At 54.9% G+C, this 18338-nt stretch overlaps 8 protein-coding genes across 8 annotated transcripts; 5 read left to right on the top strand and 3 right to left on the bottom strand.

The window, feature by feature from the left end:
* Positions 1-701: 701 nt before the first annotated feature.
* CTAM01_03402 (uncharacterized protein) lies at positions 702-3332 on the top strand (the record flags this gene model as incomplete). Its single annotated transcript, XM_060519438.1, has 1 exon — positions 702-3332. The coding sequence occupies one exon, from the start codon at positions 702-704 to the stop codon at positions 3330-3332; it is 2631 nt and encodes an 876-aa protein (XP_060385644.1).
* A 331-nt stretch (positions 3333-3663) lies between these two features.
* Positions 3664-3933, top strand: CTAM01_03401 (uncharacterized protein; the record flags this gene model as incomplete). The annotated part of the gene is made up of 1 exon (XM_060519437.1): positions 3664-3933. One exon carries the CDS (start codon positions 3664-3666, stop codon positions 3931-3933), a length of 270 nt encoding a protein of 89 aa, XP_060385643.1.
* A 311-nt stretch (positions 3934-4244) lies between these two features.
* Positions 4245-4535, top strand: CTAM01_03400 (uncharacterized protein; the record flags this gene model as incomplete). Its single annotated transcript, XM_060519436.1, has 1 exon — positions 4245-4535. One exon carries the CDS (start codon positions 4245-4247, stop codon positions 4533-4535), a length of 291 nt encoding a protein of 96 aa, XP_060385642.1.
* A 772-nt stretch (positions 4536-5307) lies between these two features.
* CTAM01_03399 (uncharacterized protein) lies at positions 5308-5696 on the bottom strand (the record flags this gene model as incomplete). Its single annotated transcript, XM_060519435.1, has 2 exons — positions 5308-5442; positions 5598-5696. The coding sequence occupies 2 exons, from the start codon at positions 5694-5696 to the stop codon at positions 5308-5310; spliced, it is 234 nt and encodes a 77-aa protein (XP_060385641.1).
* Positions 5697-7634: 1938 nt separating this feature from the next.
* Positions 7635-10183, top strand: CTAM01_03398 (PTAB; the record flags this gene model as incomplete). The annotated part of the gene is made up of 6 exons (XM_060519434.1): positions 7635-7929; positions 7999-8201; positions 8257-8904; positions 8959-9258; positions 9315-9635; positions 9695-10183. 6 exons carry the CDS (start codon positions 7635-7637, stop codon positions 10181-10183), a joined length of 2256 nt encoding a protein of 751 aa, XP_060385640.1.
* Positions 10184-11963: 1780 nt separating this feature from the next.
* Positions 11964-13220, top strand: CTAM01_03397 (metallophosphoesterase domain-containing protein; the record flags this gene model as incomplete). Its single annotated transcript, XM_060519433.1, has 1 exon — positions 11964-13220. The coding sequence occupies one exon, from the start codon at positions 11964-11966 to the stop codon at positions 13218-13220; it is 1257 nt and encodes a 418-aa protein (XP_060385639.1).
* Positions 13221-14280: 1060 nt separating this feature from the next.
* CTAM01_03396 (SNARE domain-containing protein) lies at positions 14281-15301 on the bottom strand (the record flags this gene model as incomplete). The annotated part of the gene is made up of 2 exons (XM_060519432.1): positions 14281-14944; positions 15105-15301. 2 exons carry the CDS (start codon positions 15299-15301, stop codon positions 14281-14283), a joined length of 861 nt encoding a protein of 286 aa, XP_060385638.1.
* Positions 15302-15914: 613 nt separating this feature from the next.
* CTAM01_03395 (WD repeat domain-containing protein) lies at positions 15915-17820 on the bottom strand (the record flags this gene model as incomplete). The annotated part of the gene is made up of 3 exons (XM_060519431.1): positions 15915-16977; positions 17038-17386; positions 17445-17820. 3 exons carry the CDS (start codon positions 17818-17820, stop codon positions 15915-15917), a joined length of 1788 nt encoding a protein of 595 aa, XP_060385637.1.
* Between the last annotated feature and the right edge of the window lie 518 nt (positions 17821-18338).

Below are 18338 nucleotides of genomic sequence, written 5' to 3'. Positions count from 1 at the left end.
GGTTGCTGGATGCGCTGCAATTGGGGGGGATTTGCTCACCGCAAGCGAAGACGGCCGCCCGTTTTGCTCGCTTCCTCAGCAACGAGAAGTCGATAGTCCAGGGTTAATGATTAGGTAGTGACCTAGATGCGGCCGCTGACGGATGGCAAGCGATGCGTTGATACGGATAAACAACCAGGTATAATTACGTGCAGGGCACCGGCAAGGTAGGTGAGATGCAATGGGGAGTACCTATCTTACGGACACTTGCCAAGGTAGATTGCCTACTGGATCGCAGCAATACTTTGCGGAGTACAGAGGGCATTGATGCTGATCTTTGTGTCCCTTGTCTACCTCACACTTCGGCTCTGTGAGGGTGAGGCGCAATCCACTCCTCGCGCTTTCTCATTACCACCCTTTTCCCTCCCTCACCTCGTATTTCCCCGGCCTTCTTACATCACCACCACCCTTTCTTTCAGCTTTCCAGGTTTCTCAATCCTCGAGCACCACCACCACAACCACCACAACTTTTCACCTTTTCAAGGTGCTCTTGATCGCCCGACCGGACTAACAACCTCTCCATACTGCCCTTGCCCTCGACAAAACAACCATTCCACTTTTACAAACCGATCCAAGCGCAACAAACCTTCAAGACTCCTCCACCCGATCCTCGAATCGTCCGAAAATCCAAGATGTAACAGAACCCTAACACTCCCACGACAATGCAACCAGCACGACCCCCGCCGCCCCGAGCGCCGGGCAGCTTCAGCCCTCTGCCGGGCTCGACAGCTTCCACCGCACCGCACCCGCAACGTTCACGACCGCCCGCCCGCGCCGAGTCGTCATCGAGCGAAGAGAACCTCGCCATTCACTTCGTCAAGCCACGATCTCACGCTCCGAGCGCGCCCGCCGCCCCTTCCACCAGTACCCCGATCTATGCTCAGTTTACCGCCCAGGCCAACTCGAGCACCGCCAGCCTGCAAAACTTCTCGCGCCCGACTGCTCACCGGTCGGGAACCACGCCCGGAGGTCCAGTAGGCCCTATCTCGGGAGGAGGAAGCGAACTGAGCGGGAGTGTGAGCGCTGCTGCTGCTGCCCGCACCGCGAGCCCTCTGACCAAGGGACACTCGAGGAAGCACAGCCAGACGCCCGGCCTGTTCGACTCAACGCTGCCCTCGACGAGCCTCTCGAACCTGTCTCAGGTGGGCATGTCACACCCATCTGCCAACTCATCTTCAACACATCAGCATCAGCACCAGCAACAGCACCCGAGCCCTGCCCTCTCCGCGAGCCACATCGCGGCGCAGGCAGCCTTTCAACATCAGAACACTCAGCAGCACCAGCAGCACCAACAGCTCCAGCACGCTCGACAGCGATCACAGACCGTCCCGAACCCGGCCAACGGAGACGCCGAGAGCGCAAGGAGGGGGAGCAGCGGAAAGGGCCCACTCAGCCCGCCTATGCTAAGCCTGACCGAGGCAAGCGGTCCACGAGAGAGCGGCTTTGGAACTCAGGGATACCACAACGGCCTACTTGGAAGCCATTCCGCCGCCGCGACCACGGCAGCGAACGCAGCAAACGCAGCAGCCAACGCAGCGTTCCCGCGATCGGGGCAGACATCGCCTGGCTTGCCCCAGTCGCAGCATCAGCAGCAGCAGCAACAGCACAGTCCTATCAATCCTACGCCGCAACTTATTCCAGATCCGAAGCCGGTGAAGCCAGAAAAATCAAAGGTCAAGCTCTTCTCCCGTCCGGTCAAGATCGGCACCAAGGGCGACCCTAAAGACAAACCGCTCCCTAGTCCGAGCAAGATCGGCAGTGCGCTCGCATCATTACAACGCGGGAATTTCAGCACGAGTAGTCTCATCGATACCAGCGGCCAATCTATATATAATCTCAACAACGCATCGTCCGCAACCATCAGAGCAGTGCCCGAGACGCCCACCATGGAGAAGGAAGGCAAGGAAAAGGAAAAGAAGCATCACTTTTTGTCGCGGCAAAAGCACAAGCTCAAGGATGACTACCATCTTCCGCTGTCTTCCGCATCGAGCAATTCGAAACCGACAGACCCCAGCGCCCCCTCGAGTTTGTACAGTTTCAACTTACCCCCTAGTCCGGCCCCGACTGCAACGTCGTTTGGCAAGGGACGAAGGGACAAAAAGACTGAAAAAGAGAGCAGCAACCTCGGCGTCGAGTCCAGTTCTCTCCCGTCGGAATGGCCAGGCCCAAGCAGCCTACCGACATTGACGCATCAGTCGTCGTATCTATCTGAACCCATTGACGCAGGCAAATACGGCCTCAATAGCATGGCGCTCGACGATGCCTGGCCGTATCTGAAAGCTAAAATGCTCGTCATTTTTGAAGGCGAAGATCTGCGACAGCCGGTGGAGGATTTCAATAGGTTGGTGACGTTGCACATTCAATACTGCATCCAACGCATGTCGCCCAACATCATTCTCGAGGATTTGCGCGAGCTCTTGTCGACTGGCTTCGCCTCCCTGGACCACACTCTCCGGCGCACGCAGGAAGACAAAGTCATTCCGGCTCTCGTCGAGATGTGGCTCATCACCTACACCTCGATTCTGCCTTACATGCAGGCCGTCTTTTTACCCTTAGACCTCGAGTTCTCTGGCTGTGGCGTTCTCATGAACCCGGACCAAGCCCGTCAATTCTGGGGCGGCGTCAAGTCACAGTCCTCCGATAGCGGCCCATACGTTAGTCCCGCATCGGCAGTGCTAGATGTGCGTCGTATCGTACTTACGGCCTACCGCGATATTGTCATCCTACCCCGCTACGACTCTCTCAAGGCCATCTTCTCTCGGCTTTCTCTCGAATTTCTCCCGTCCTCGTTCGCATCTTTAGCCCTCGCATCTCCGCTACCAGATCCGGCGCTTTCTTCAAGTCCCGCGGATGCAATCAGCATGATGCGACCCGGCACAGCTATGAGCCTCGATCCGTCCGTGGCGAGCTATAACTCGAACGCGACGACGCTCCTGGGCGACGGAAGCGCAGGAGGCGGCGGACGCAGCCGTGCCATTAGCAACGTCAGCTACGCCAGCGCCGGGAGCGACGGCCAGATGCGCCCGTTTACGCGAGAGCAGAACGTCGAGGACTCTAAGCAGGTCACCGAGATGGTGGGACGCATGTTGCAGTGCATGAGCATACTCGCCAGCATCGGGGGCGCGACGGGCGACGCCAGCGAGGAGGGAAACAGAAGGATGGAGGAGCTGTGCCGGCTGCTCAAGCTGAATTGGCTTGGTAGGGGTCGGACGGGCAGGAACAGGAGAGGTATCGTGGGCGGCAGACGACGGGACATACCCGAGTCTATTAGGGAAGGGTTGCGCGTCGTCTAAGGGGGCGGTCGGTTCAGGGGGATGTGCTGTGATGGGACGGCTTTGGCTTTGGTGCTTTTTCCCCCCGACCGTTCACCTGCTGGAAAAGGGGGGAGGCGTTTACTCTTGGGATCAGTTTTGGGTGCAGGTCGGATTTTAGAACGTTCTTTTTGGGCAACGTGAATAACGCGGTGCATGGCTACGGCCTCCGTGATGGCGTTTGTTTCAGTGGGGTTGGGCTGCATTTTGGGAATAGTACGCTTGTGGAAGAGACGCGGAGGTTGCTCTTGTCGTTGTTGTTTGTTCGAGGCATGGCAGAGGGAAGCAAAAAGTTATCAATTCAAGAGAGACAATGATGTCGATTCTGGTATTTATGGTGTGTGTGGTATTCTGGGATGCTTTGTACATGCCTGCCTGGTTCGGTGATGGGATTGATGTTGTCGCAGCTGAAGATGTCATTTTGGCGTCTCTTTTGACGGCATCTCTTTTATTGGAGCCTGCGTGCTTTCCACTACATACCTTACCTGACGCCAGACGCTTATGGCTTGAGTTGTCGGTGATTTTTCCTTTTGGACATTCAGGTCGGAGGCTCCGTGTATGGTTGATCAATTTTACTTGGTGATATTATGCTCATCAGACTTGGAGGTTTGAAGTTTCATCGTGAACACCCAGCAAGGGGTCATAGACACATCACCAGTCCTACACGTTCACTACAATCCCGTGTTGGACCGTGGTTTTGGACTGGGATTGGAACATGGCGACGACTGGCAGTTTGGGGCATCGCGTGGGCATTTTGTCATGATATCGCGTGTGGATTTGCCACGTTATTTTTCCCTTAACCACAACATCCGGATGCAATTGCGAGTATCCGGCACACGTCATATTCACGAATCACAACGAGCAAGGCAGAAACAATATGGTTTACAAAGATGAATGAAGATTTCATTATTATTATTAATAGCTGTTTGCAGCGCGTCCTTCTGGACGCGCGGTCTGAGCAACGTAAGATATCATAGAAGCGTCCTATTCTTGAAAATCCCGTTAGCTTGCCGTCGAGCAAAGGTCAAGTTCGTAGAAAAACCATGTGTTTGTGATAAAAAATCAGACATCCAAGGAAGTGTTAGCCCTCATACGTCGCTTAAGAAACGCTTTTGCAAGCGTTCCCGCCAAGGCTCAGGCCGCGACTCGAGTGAAAACTGCGAACAAGTGGAAATTTCATCATGATGTTGTGTGGTATTGTTGCGTCGATGTGTGGAGAAAGATAAAGTACTAACCTTGTGGCTCGAGGGTGATGAATGAGATGCTGGAAAGGTTAGTGATGAGAGAGCGGAGAGGTGTAGCAGCGTGCGTCGTGTCCCTACTATCACACTTGTCAGCGAGGTTTGCTCTTGAGGGCAAGAGATGCCAGTACTGATGAAGAGTGAAGATGATGTGTCAGACAGAATATACTGGCAAGTAACAGGTTCCTTTCGAGGGGAACCCGAACAGACTAGGTTTCTTCATGGTCGATTCGGTTGGGAAAAGAAGACAATGTTTCTTGAATGTCATCATTCGGAGAGAGATGCGAGAGCCGTGTGAAGAAAAAGATATGATGCTTACCTGTATGTAGGCCGTCGCAGCGACAGCCAGAGAAAACGCGCGCGCAAAAAACAATCAATTGCAAAGCTTGAAATGAAGCTTGCGAACTCTGAATGCAGCGTGAGTGCGGTCCTGGCTGTCGATACGAGAGTGTGGCGTGAGAAAGAAGTTGGTTGCCCAGAGTTGGTGAGAAGTTACGGATTGACGTGCAGGAGAAGAGATTTTATAGATGAGGCTCACGAAGGAAATAGTGGGGACACAGCCTCAAAGATTTTTCTTTCTCTTTCCTTCCCCTGGCGGGCGGACACCCGACCCTTTGGACGAATGGATCCACTTCCAATTCACGTCTAATTCACGTGACTCAAGCTTGGATCTCTGGTCGGGTCCGAAAAAAGTTTTGGTGGGGATTGGGGGAAAGCTAGAGTCGCTGTGCACCACGTGACCTTGGAGCTCGGAGATATTCGCCGTAGTGCCCGATCCCCGCCATAGAAGGATTTAAATTGAGCTCATTGGACCCTTTCTCAAGGTTCATGTCACCAGACGAGCAATGGGGGGGGGGGGGGGGGCGGGGGGGAGGAGCCCCTCAACCCCCCCCTTCCCCCGCCCCCGGGACGCAGGGTGGGGGGGAGGGCGGGACGGGAAAGGAGGGGGGGGGGGGGAGGGGGCAGGGGGGGGGGGGGGGGGGGGGGGGGCCGCGAGTGAGATGACCTCTAACACCTCTCTTCCCCGTGCTCCGGTACGGTACGTGTGTGATGGGGTCGAGCAAGTAAAAGCGACCGGGTGGTTCGGTGGACACGTGGTGGTCATTGGCGAACGCAAAACCCAGGCGGAGGACGGGCAGCTCTACGCGATTCCGGCGCTATCATTTTCGCACATTTGTCATGTTGCTGCCGTGGAGGCCATTGCAGCGGAATTTCGGGATGTGGTCGAGCGAGGAAGATTGAAAGGACGACACGGAGCACCTAGTGAGAGGATGGTAGCAAAAAGAGACTTGGAGGTAAGGTATCCGGCCCGGACTCTCCTGCGTGCGCTGAGCAATGAGGTGTGCTTTTGCTGTGCTGGTCAATTCTGCTACACTGCTTGACCCCTGGGTGGATATTGCTGAAGAAGCTTGCCTTGTTGCATAAAAGTGCTGATCGCAGCCCTCCCGCTCTTCTTGATAAAGGCATGTCCCGCATTTTTCAGGAGCTTCCCGCCACCCCATTCCGGCATATCCATGTTTCTACATGTCGTATTGTTACATAGCGTATCCTACAAAACGATTGGACCCACTCTCCCGAAGCCGATGGGAGCAGAGAGCAGCAGCAGCCCGACATTCTGGCATGGTCGCCCGCCCACCTCACGCTTCTCTGTCCCTGCTCTGTTCCCGTTCCCCAGGGCCCTCTCTCTTTCTCGCTCGACCTCGATCCTTATCCCGCCATTTTATGCCTTATGCCTTGTACCTTGCCTCGTCTTAGCTTGCCTACCTTACCTTACCGTCCCTTCTCTCTCGCTGCTTCCATTGCTGTCTCTTGATCGGCCTCTGGGCTTGGATTTGGCCACAAGTTGAAGCCTCGCCTTTCAACCTTTCTACGGAGTACGCATACAACCTCCCATTTCTACGACACCACTTGGAGCGCCTCCTACTCCTCCTCAAACACCCCTGGCTGAAGCCTCTTTTTTTTATAATTTGTTCCAGTCTACCGGGGCTCCGGACACTCATCTCGTTCCGTAGTACTGCTTAATTGCAAACACCCCCCAAACAGCCAACCTCCAAAGCAAATCACTTGGGTTTCCGCTGCTCGCTTGCAAAAGAGCCAGAGCTCAGCACGCCCAGCCAGAGACTCTCTCTTCCAGCCCAGTTCCCTTTGGTTGCGTCGTCTCTGCGTCCGTTCTTCTTCAGCCAGCCTGCCAGCACCGCACCGTACCACTCACCCACCTCCAAAAAAACCCCCCCAAATCTTTCTCTCCCTCTCTCCTTCCCGCTTTCCTGGCAAGGCAAGGCGGCGCGGAAAAGGCTTGTTCGTTGCGCTCGACTTGTGCAATAAAAAATTGGGCATCTCGAACCAACCCGCTCTCCGAATGTCATCGACACCGGTCGATTGAAGCATTCGTCGTCCACTCTCACGAGATTCCCACATCTGTTTCCGCTCGCTTTCGCTATCGCGCGAAACGTCGACACGTCTTTGCGTCCGTCGTATCCATCCTTTCGAGATTACCTTAGACAACCAACGCATTTTCCCTTCTCTAGTCGCCCACGTCTTTGCCGACGCCAACTTTCTACCCCGTCACTCAGTCGGGCTCTCCTTTGGTCGCAGGGCACATACCCACCCGCCATCTCACCTCCCCTTACATCTCACTTCCACTTCTTTCGTTGTTTGTCGTCGCATCCCGACCTCCTTACCACAATATCGCCTACCCACCGTTGTCGTCACGCCGATCATCGATGCCTTCTCAGTCCCTCTTCACCTGTTGACCCGACCGTTCGCATTAAACGACTCCTATCGCAATCGATAACGCTAGTCGAGCCCGCCCGCACCCGCACCACGCGATTGACACCACTTCCCGCGTCTTGCAAATCACGACTCCATCGCTGCCGCGTCGCGCCCATCTCCGCAACTCCAGCCGCCCCAATCTTTCGTACCTTTGCGGCCCCGATTACCGATTTGTCGTCGAGATAGACCACCTTTGGACGTTGGCGCATGAGATAGTACGGAGGATAGACACGTCGATATCCACGCTGTGGATCATCGACACGCCGGAGACATGATGACGAGTATGGGACCGTCTTTTGCAGGCCATCCTGCCGGCATGCAACAGCATCCAGGTGTACCCGGGCACCCCATGGCCCAGGGTATGCCTCACAACCCAGGGCAGCAAGGCCCGGGCGGAGGAATGCCTCACCAGATGCACATGGCAGTATCAGGGCCTGGTGGTCAGGTTAATCCAAATCAGTTGATGGGCGGCATGCCGCCGGGTGCTGGAGGTCCGAACGCTCACGCTCTGCAGCATCTCAATCCTGCCCAAAACCAAATGTTCCAGCAAAATCAGTTTGGTAACTGTATGTTGAGCCCACGCGCCTCGCCTCGGTGTCTTGTCTATTTGCTTCCTTACTGACCGAGTCGCGTAGTCCAAACTCCAGCGGCGATGGCGCACGCCACCCAGATGGCACAGCAGCGCTTGTTCCAGCAGCAGCAACAGGCGCGACAAGCGCTCATGGCCCAGCAGGCCTTCAACGCGAATATGGCGGGCGTCAATGGTATGCCGATGGGAATGCCAATGAACCCGATGAACGCAGCTCAGATCGCGGCTATGAGGCAGGGCATGCGGCCGGTAAGTATCGCATATCCAACTTGCTATTCACATTACTTACGATTGGATATAGCAGCAACACAACCCCCAGGCACAGGCGATGCTCGCTCAGCAGATCGCTCTCCAGCAGCAAGCCGTCGCTCAACAGAATCAACAGATGCAACAGGGCCAACAACAGCCCGGCCAGCCGGTGCAGATGAACCCTCAGCACATGCAAAACCTCCAACAGGCCCAGATGGCAATGCAACAGCAGCAAGCCCAGCAGCAACAGGCTCAGCAGCAGGCTCAGCAACAGCAGGCTCAGCAACAAGCTCAGCAACAGGCCCAGCAGCAAGCGCAACAGCAGCAGCAACAGGGCCAGCAACCCCAAGGCGGACCGCAGCAGCCTCAACCGCAACCCCAGCAGACACCGCATCAGACACCACAGCAGCAGCCCGCGCAACCCGTCAACCCTCAATCTGCAGGACAGCCCACGCCGTCTCAAACTCCGGGCCCGGCCCCGAACCAGCAACCGCAGCCTCCTCAGCCTCAAGCTCAACCGCAGGGTCCTCCTCAAATGGCTCCCCAACCTGGACCGCAACAAATGAACCCCGCGCAGCAGGCTGCGGCCCAGGCTGCCGTTGCCAACAGCATGGCTCTTGCTCAACAACAAAGAAGGGAAGGAATGAAGGGACACTGCCTACTCAAGTTAATGCAGTTTAGCGAACATTTGAGCGGCTTCCCCGTAAGTCGAAACTGAAGACAGCACTCAGTCACAGCTCACTAACAAAAAGTCCAGGGCCCCAAGGGCAAAGACGACCTGTCCTACTGGAATAGCTTCGTCAATCAATTCTTCTCCACCAAGGGCGTGTTCCGACACTCTGTACACATCACCGACGTCGAAGACCAGGCAGACAAGCAATACGAGATTACCTACCCCGCACTTCCTCGATACTTCCACACGCACTTCGACAGCGGTGTCAAGAACATGCAGTTGATCATGGAAAAGGGGACGACGGATCGACCACTCCCCGGCGACGGCCACTGGATTGAGAACACGAAGTCCAGTTTGGTCTACTGGTACGATAGCGGTTCGCACGTAAGTTGAAAGCTTCTATTGCCGAGGACAGATACAGCTTCTAATCTTGCGCGCAGCTTGTCGCTACGGGCACCGTCAGAGCCCACTTTGATGCGGAGCAAAAGATTGAACTCTTTGAATTCTTGACAACCAACCACGAAGAATACATTTCTAGAAAGGCCGCTATCGAAGCTGCGAAGCCCGTGCATAATTGGGTGAAGGAGTGGCACAAGGTTAACTCCCCTGACACCAAGACCTCCCCAGAAATGAGCAAGAAGGGCAAGGCTCGTATGATGAAGTCCCCGCAAAATCCTCCGCCAGAAGCACTGGTGGATCTTCCGGAGTCGGCGGTCAAGAGGGGTATGGGGGTTACCGAAGCTGTGTTCCAGTTCCTCGAGGTATGTGACAGCTCGCCCGCACATGCATGTGGATCTCCGGCACTAAAGATGACATGCAGATTGCTGAAGTGATCGGCCAAATGAACCCCCTTTTCGCCTTCTACCACAACCACCCTAACCTCGGCCCCTACGCTGCTCTTGAGCAGTACGTCGGCCAGATCAACGCCCAGCCGCAAGTCATGAACGGTCAGCCCATGCCCCAAGCTCCCAGGACACCCAGCTTCGGTCAGTTCCCAATGGGTGCGAGCCCGGCTCAGCCGCACATGCAGCTTCCTGGCTCGCCTCATGTCACTGGAAGCCCTGCGCAAGGCCACATGCAGGCACCCGGCATGCAGATGCAACAGAGCCAGCAAGGCACCAGCTCCAGCGGACCTAGTGCAAACACGTCTCCAGCTTCCAACAAGCGAAGACGCCCATCCGGCGTGAAGATGGAGGAGGACGGCTCCCAGGCACCTACCCCGGGTGGTCCCCAGGTCAATGGAGTCCAGAACAAGGGCAAGCCGCCTACGCCGCGGATGGCAAAGAGAATGAAGGGCAACCCGGCGTAAGCTGGAGGGGTGTCTTTGGACATTCAGGTTATGCTCTAATACGAGTCTGGCTACGCAGGCTCAGTAATGCCTTTTTTATGTCATCATTATGCAGCATGGCGGCGTCTTAGTGCTTGGCTTTCTGGCTCTGGGATCTCAGAGCTGTTCATGTGCGGGTGTTTGGCAAGCATTTTGGACGTTCGGTGTTGGCTGGAAGCTCAATCCACCACATATCCTATGTCGATCTCGTTTGGCATCTGGGCATCCATCCCTTCACTCTCGACCAAGCCCACCTGGAGGGGCAGGCAAAATTCTGCACAACCTCGGGACGAGACTTCACCAACTGTCTGCAGCGCAAATGGTGATGCCTCGGGTCAAAGGAGACCCCTGAACCCCTCCATACGGAGCAACGGTGCAACGGTAGCAAGTTGTTGCCCAGCAATCGAGATACGCAGAGGCTAATCGAGACAACAAAGCTTGTCCATATTCCTCCCCCCTACCTGTACGATATCACGCTCGGCTACTGTCTAGCTCGGGCTCACTGTTTCATGTTGTTTATCCCTCGGGCCGCCTCGTATTGTCTGATTTGCCCGTCGGGGTCTCGATCACGTCTTCAAGCTACTTAGTGTTTCCTTTTTGTGTTGGCAAGGAATGAGTTGGGGGAAAGATGGGTTTCCAAAAAAAAAGAAGTTTTGTGGAATTTTTTTCCTGGCGGAAAGCTTTTTTTGTTCTATCCTACGGTGGCGGAGGGTGGTGTTTTGTCGGCGTCGTCGTTGCTGTCGCTTTTATTTTCCTCCATCTTACAAATACCTAGTCTCTCATCGGAAAGGAAATATGCATACCCAGATTCTTGACAGAGAGTTGACTTGACTTGATTGTGATGTCGGTTATGTTTGAATCACTCGGACTTATCCAGGCCAGGGTGAGGTATTTGGTAACTGCGATTGATGCGATATGAACCGCCTTCTTTTTATCATGACGGCCTTTGGAATCTGTTTTTGGTCAAAGCATAGTAGAGCATGCTCATGTGTATTGATCCACCGTTTCTATCAACCATCTTTCCGAGTCTGAGGGGTTCCACTCAAACTAGCAACTATGTATTGATTTCCCATGGAGCAGCGAAAGATGAGGGGACCGACCCTCTTGGGGTAAAAAGTGAGGTTCTCGTCAAGGTGTTCAAATTTGTGTTGATCAGATGGTAGGCATGTTTGAGCAAAGAATACCAAGCAGTCCATCTGTTCACCCAAAAGCGCGTTACGATTTTTACGGTGTCGTCGCAAATGGCGTTGCCAGGTCTCGTCAGAAAGTTGACCCACGTTACGGGGGAAGAAAACACACAGATCTGGTGATTTTGTCACAATCATGTCATTTCCATTGGAGGGGCAATCACGCGGGGGCTTTCTGAGTGGTGCAAAAAGAACTCTCTCACCACCTTGTAAGACTCATCGGAGATGGCTTGAGGTTTTCTCACTTGTGATGGAACTTACCCGCCCTCCGTGATTGTGTTTGGTTTTCTTTCTTGTCGTTTGTCAGGGTGACTATACAGACTCGCAGGTTTTGGTCCGCGATTTTTGCGTCACATCATTTTTCGCTGGAGAGATATATAACGATTTCGTCCGTCTCACCTCATCAGGGGCAAAGCAGCGTTGAAGACACCTGGCGACTTACACAAATCAGGCACCATTCTTCGAAAAAGTACCATCAGAGGGCTTACGGTTGAAGAAAAACTCAGGATACATGGCATCTTACATCACTCAAAACAGCACAGAGGCAAAAGAGTGAGCGAAAGAGATAGACGAACATGCCACTCTTCCGCTCCTCATCCGGCCTGGACGCCATCCTCAACCGCCCAGAAGACGACGGAATAGCAACCCGTCTCCTCTCCAGCCCCCTCTCGACAGTTGCGAGATACCTCTACGACTCTTTCCCCGTTTCGCATCCCGTGACGTACGGCAGCGGCAGCGGCAACGACAAAAACGACGACGCCGTGACCGTGGTCTGCGTCTCGGACACGCACAACACCAAACCGCGCCTGCCGCCGGGCGACGTCCTCGTGCACGCGGGCGACCTCACGGCCTCGGGCACTAGGAGGGAGCTGCGGGAGGCGCTGGGGTGGATTCGGGCGCAGCCTCACCGGTTCAAGGTTATCGTGGCGGGGAATCACGATTTGTGTTTGGATAAGGGGTATGGCAAGGGGATCAAGCTTGGTGGACGGCCACGAGACGGCGAGGGGAGCTCGATATCACGCAGAGATGGTGAAGACGACGACGACGACGACGACGACGACGACGACGACGACGACGACGACGACGACGGATCACCTCTGAGCTGGGGCGACATCGTCTACCTAAACCGCACAGCAACGACCCTCACGATACCCCCGCGCCGTCTCAACGACGGGGACAGGACGTACGCTGACCGCGAGATTCGCGTCTACGGTAGTCCGTATACGCCGCGGCACGGCAACTGGGCCTTTCAGTACCCGCGCTCCGGCGGCGCTGCCCCCTATTGCTCCTCCTCCTCCTCCTCTTCCTTGCGCACGACGGACGTCGACAACGCCACTTGCGACCCCTGGCGCGGCACGATCCCTCCCGGGACAGACATCCTCGTCACCCACGCGCCGCCAAAGGGCCACATGGACGACCCGCGCGGCCACTGGGGGTGCGAAATGCTCCTGGCCGAAGTCTGGCGGGCGCGGCCGCGTCTGCACGTCTTTGGGCACGTGCACTGCGGTCGCGGGCGGGAGGCGGTGGCGTTTGACGGGTTGCAGGCGGCGTATGAGGCGGTTGTCTTGTTGGAGGCCGAGGCTTTTGCCGTGGTTGCTAGCGGCGGTGGTGGTGGTGGTGTTGGAGTTAACATCGGTCGTCGTGTAGGCAATGTGGTGATGGCGTGGTTCAAGGCCTTGCTTGCTCTGGGTTGGTGTTTCCTGGTCTGGGGATGGGTGCTGTGGTGGCATGGGGGACGGAGGGGTACGGGGAGGACTGTGTTTGTGAATGCTGCTGCTGTTGGGGGCGTTCGGGATCGTTTGGTGCGGGAGGCTATTGTTGTGAGGATATAGAAATTGTGTGTAAGTGTGTGTGAGAGAAAAGTTGGAATTGGCTTTTTTGTTCGAAAACGGGCGAAGGCGGGAGTTTGTTTTACTAGCTAAGAGTTTATTAAAGTTAACGTTGCCTAAGACCCGACGAGGCTTGTCATCTGTTAGTCTCGTTGACTATAGTTCTCAGTCGAACGACGATAATGGAAGCAATTATATGTTGAATATGTGCAGAATTACATGGCGTCGGGGCCAAGACTGGCATGTTGTAACAAAGTGAGGCTTGGCCTTATAGAGTGAAGCCATCACAGCAGTACCGCCTGAACTCCCGTCATCATCAAGCAACGAACTCAAATGTTCCTCATGTAATATAAACCCAAAAAGAATGCTGATATCACTATCGCAAGATTGAGATCATATTCAAAAGTGACAAAAGGGAAAGAGGTCCATCCAGGATTCGAACCTGGGCCTACGGAAGGTACTGAGTATCAGAATCCGACGTCCTAACCAACTAGACTAATAGACCGTCGATGAAGTTATTTTGGAGGCTTCGAGGTTTAGTGGGCCGGAGTGCATATATCAAGGCTCAACGACGGCAAGATGAAGATGAAACTCTTTCAAGTGCGAAAATGCATTTTCAAATGCATACCTTTTGCAGGAGCGCATTCACGTTCATGGTGATACATTACCGAAATGTGGATCAACCATTCAGTTCCGTTGGCCCTTCTCCTTCTAGTTCACCCGGGGCCGCGTAGGCTTTCTTCGCGAATCCCGTCGGAATACATGACCGAGAGATATCTAAAGAATGATTGCTATAATAGACGAAGAAATTGACTCTGATTGAAAGAAAGACTCCTAAAACGCCAAACCATGCTATGCGCCTTATACTCGAAAGACTTTAAACAAGTACCTATATGTCTCCCGTGCCTGTCTCTCTGACGAGGACGGGTCCCGAACCAAAGAGGGAAACCCCAACGAAACAGACAAAAATCAAAGAGAGGTTGCCCGTCCATGACTATGACCCATCCGCTGCCGCTGCCGCTTCTCTCTTCCCCATCCTTTCATCCTTTCATACCCTCGCTCATCATTTCAGAATTGCAATCAGCAAAACCAGAATGATGATGAGCACGACAATCGTCATCATCTGCTTATTCTCCCCAGCGTCCCGCGCGACCTTCCCCAGCGACCGGCGCGCCCGGTCGAGCCGGCCCTGGTGCCGGTCCACGACCTCGTCCACCTCGTCCAGCATGGCGACGTGCGAGTCGAGCTCGTCACCGATCTGCATGCTCAGCTCCCTCTGCCGCCCGATGGACTCGCCCAGCCGGTCCAGGTGGTCGTCCTGGTCGCGCATGATTTGCGAGTGGTACGCGTGGATCTGCTGGTTGTCCATGCCCTCGGCCTGGTCGCGGTAGCCCGCCGTGTCGGCCGGGTCGTCGCGGTACCGGCCGGGGCCGAAGAGTGCTGCGGCGGCGGCGTCTTCTTCGGCCGCTGCTGCGGCGCCGGGGGAATCGGTGAAGCGGACGGTCTTGCTGTTGTTTGCGGCGGCGGCACCGCCGGGGAGGCCCCGAAGGGAGCCCTTGAGGGGTTTCGTGGACTGGGCGGCGTCAAAGTCGGCGGCGAGGGAGGGGTCGTTTGGCGAGGTTGTGGTGGAGGAGGTGGAGGGGTTCGAGAACCCGTGGAATTGGGAGGTCAGGTCTGATAATTGCTTCTGCAGCGCGGGGAGGGAGTCGGTGATGTTCAGGGCGGCGCTGCGGGAAGTAGCGTCCAGATTAGCATACCGTATAACGCACAGAAAATGGGCCACGATGCTCTCGCGCAGAATTCGGAGAAAATTCCGGCATGAACGTCGGTTCTGGAGGATTCCGTCGTATAGGTAAAGGGACAGGACCAAAGGAGGAGGAAGCTCACCTCTCATCGCCGGTACCCTGCAGGCGCTTGGCCTCGGCGTCTAATGCTTCCAGGCCATCTTTGAATTGGTCGAGCGAGCGAGAGATGTGTCCGTCCTGGGTGTCGGCGTCGAGGTTGAGCGACAGGGCGCGCTGGCGCTCCAGGAGGGAGAGCTTGACGTGGTCGGCGAGCAGGTAAAGCTGGTTCAGGGTGGACATGTTCTTGGTCTGTTGTGTAGTCGCGAATGTCTCTGTGGGAATAGATTTTGGAGTTTATTTCCCGTGAGGTGTATGTGTGTGTTACGATTGCCGACCGATGCTCGTAGTGGATGGCAGAGTTCACAAGCAGGAGATTTAAATAGGAAGGGATGACGATGGGTGCAAACGTTGTTCCTGAATGGTCCGGAGTGGTTGCGGATTTGGGGGAGGTTTTGGAGGTGTTCATGCGCTGGGGAATGGGGGGGATGGACGGAGACGGGGGGTGTGAGACAAGCGCTCAGGACGTCAGGTCGTCCGCAACAAGGACTGTGAGTTATGTTTCTGTGTAGGCGGCGCCGCAGTGGCAGGGGTCTTTGAGTCGGTATGCTTTCAAGGGTGCCTGGGGTATTAGCGCCTCCGGTGGTTTGGGGTCACCTAACTAGCTGAGTAAATGAACTGCAGTGCTTTGCGTGTCGTCCACGTCGACCTTCCAGGTTGATGATGCATGGACTCCACCTTTGTATGTAAATAGGGCTCTAGTGTGTCAACGGGACGAACACTTCATGTTGCACGACTTGACATTACTTGTAAAATTGATAATTCCTTGGAGCAAGCAGCTATCTCCTCTCGCGATTTATCGAATGACGTCTCCATCCTTGTCGATCCCACCAAGTGCCTCGAGAATGTCACTACCGCCCAACATCCCAACGGCGCCTCCGGTAGTCGATTTTGGCTTGTCCTGCCAGACTTCATGAAACTTGAGAGTCTCGTCGCTCGATGCCACGACAATAGTTCCTTCTTTTGCCGTACGACTCCCCTTGAGTGCATCTGATGGTCCTCCTGGGTACGGAATGGCGTATAAGGCCCGTGGGCCACCCGCCCAAGCAATAGCTCCGACTTGCCGACAAGACGGCCAGCTGAAGACAATAAGACGATATGGGTGCTCGGTTTGCGCATAGCCATGGCTATAGCCAAACGTAGCTGCTATTTCCCGCCGTGTCGTAGACCAGATCAATGAGGTGACCTGCGCACCGACATCGATGGTGGCCAGTGGTGTGCTAGACGTCGTGTGGAAGAAGTGGATGCACTTGTCACCCAAGCCGCCGCCAGTGGCAACGAGCCCCTTCTGCCAGGGGCAGAATGCGATTGCCTTTATTGCAGCCTCATGTCGCCAACAGTGCGTTTCCATTCCTCTTTTGAACACTCGCAAGTCCTCTGTAGGCGCTTGTATCGTTCTAGGGATGCCTCCGATAACACCAGCCTCGATTGTTGTACTTATCGGAGAGACGTCGAACATGGTCTCCACGCCAGGGCTCGATCCATTGCCGCTCGTTTCATACTCTTTTGGTCGAGAGTACATGTTATCTCTTCCTGGCAGGCTCCAATCACTTTTTGACCGGCGGCTTTTACGGGTCTGAGTCGTGGATGAGTTGTGGTCCCTGTGCTGTTTGTCCAATCGTTGTATCTCAAAGTAGCAGGCCGTGTTGTCGTTGCTCCCGGAAACAAAGTCTTGACCATCGGGAGACCAGACTAGTGCACAAATCTGCGAGGTATGCGCTGCAATCTTGGCAACGGGCGTCACTTTACCAAACCAAGTGTCACGGGATACCTCCCACAAGCAGGGCCACTCAACGATATAGTGCAGGATGTTTCCTCGACCATCGCCAACCAGAAGGTCCTCTGTTGGCACCGTAGCACTCGAGATGAAGGGGTTTTGGGATGGTCTTTTCGTCACTGATGGCCGCTAGCTGACACACTCGATCGGAAACGGGTGGTGAAACCAAAACCGCGGAAGCATTTCGTCAATGAACGACAGAAGACCAAAGTAACCGTCCTTGCGTGCAAAGGCCAGAATGGCCTTGTTTCCCTCGGTTGAGGAAAATGACAGAGATGTCAGGCTCGTATGTCGCTGGTGAGGAGTGCGGTAGACAGGCTGGGGATCATGCCATTCCGACCATCGGTAGACGGTGTTTCCCAGAGCCACAGCTAAGCATCGGCAGGTAGAAGAGTAGGCCAAGGGCGAGCGGTAGTAGTCATCCTCGAGGCCCGGCGCTTGGAGGACTTTGTACGGCGCCGCTGGCAGGCTGCGTTGTAATTTGATTGAGTCTAAGAAGGAGTGTAAGCTTAATGAAGCACAGATGGTCGTTAGAAAACCGCAACTTACCCGTGGAAGATGCGATTGTCTGGGTTGTATGCTCTGTCCTCAGTGCTCGGGCCGGCCGAACCCTGAAATTGAGGATCTTGGCAGCCTTATCGATCTCCAAGGCTTCAGCCAATCTCTCTTCGTGTCGTTGGTGTTCCTCCTCTTCCTTCGGCCGTGGCCCAAAGAAATTTGTTCTAATTCGTCTACAGGGAGTAGACGAGGCCGGAGAAGGGCGCTTGTAAGAAGTTGGGGACAAGACCGACGGTCCAACGACGGAGACGGGAGCGGGGAGGGGACGGCAGGCAGGCGGTGTAGTAGGCCGTGGCTGATGGTCTTGCTTCATGCGGATCTTTTCAGAGAGGGGAGTTCCGTCTCGTCGAGGGATGTAGCGATGCATGTCCTAGGGAGAGATGATTTCTTAGGGGGGCGGATGGTGAAGAGAAAGAAGAAGAAGAAGAGCAAGGGAAAGGAGGCCAAGTAGATCGGTGTGTCATTGTATAGCCGTCAGTAGCTAGTGTCGTCACAGGAAGCTGTGCAGGTCAGCTTGGTCAGCTCTTTCTCAGGTGCGATGGTTTTAAGCTCTGGCCAAAGCTGATCGAATTGATTCAGATCATGGCTAGCTCAGTCTTGTACGACAGCTGAATAACGTGGTAGCGGAACAGAAAGTGTGGACTAAGGCAACAACTAGGAGCACAAGGGTAGTGTTGAACAACAAGATGGAAGAAAAATGGTGAAAGCCTGATTTTATCCCGTAGTCTGAACGCAATAGGAGGGGTGATACTGTTGATTCCCTGTCTGGGTAACCAACTAAGAACACGACCTCGACTTCCAGGCCGGGTGGTAAGGTTCAGCCTTTTCATTTTCGAGACGCCCTTCATCTCTATTACCCAGGCCATACAAAAAAATGCATTCAGG

This window comes from Colletotrichum tamarilloi, assembly GCF_030869305.1.
Source record: "Colletotrichum tamarilloi strain Tom-12 chromosome Unknown Scaffold_8.1, whole genome shotgun sequence".
NCBI classification, from domain to species: domain Eukaryota; kingdom Fungi; phylum Ascomycota; class Sordariomycetes; order Glomerellales; family Glomerellaceae; genus Colletotrichum; species Colletotrichum tamarilloi.
This window is presented reverse-complemented; position numbering and strand designations above follow the sequence as displayed.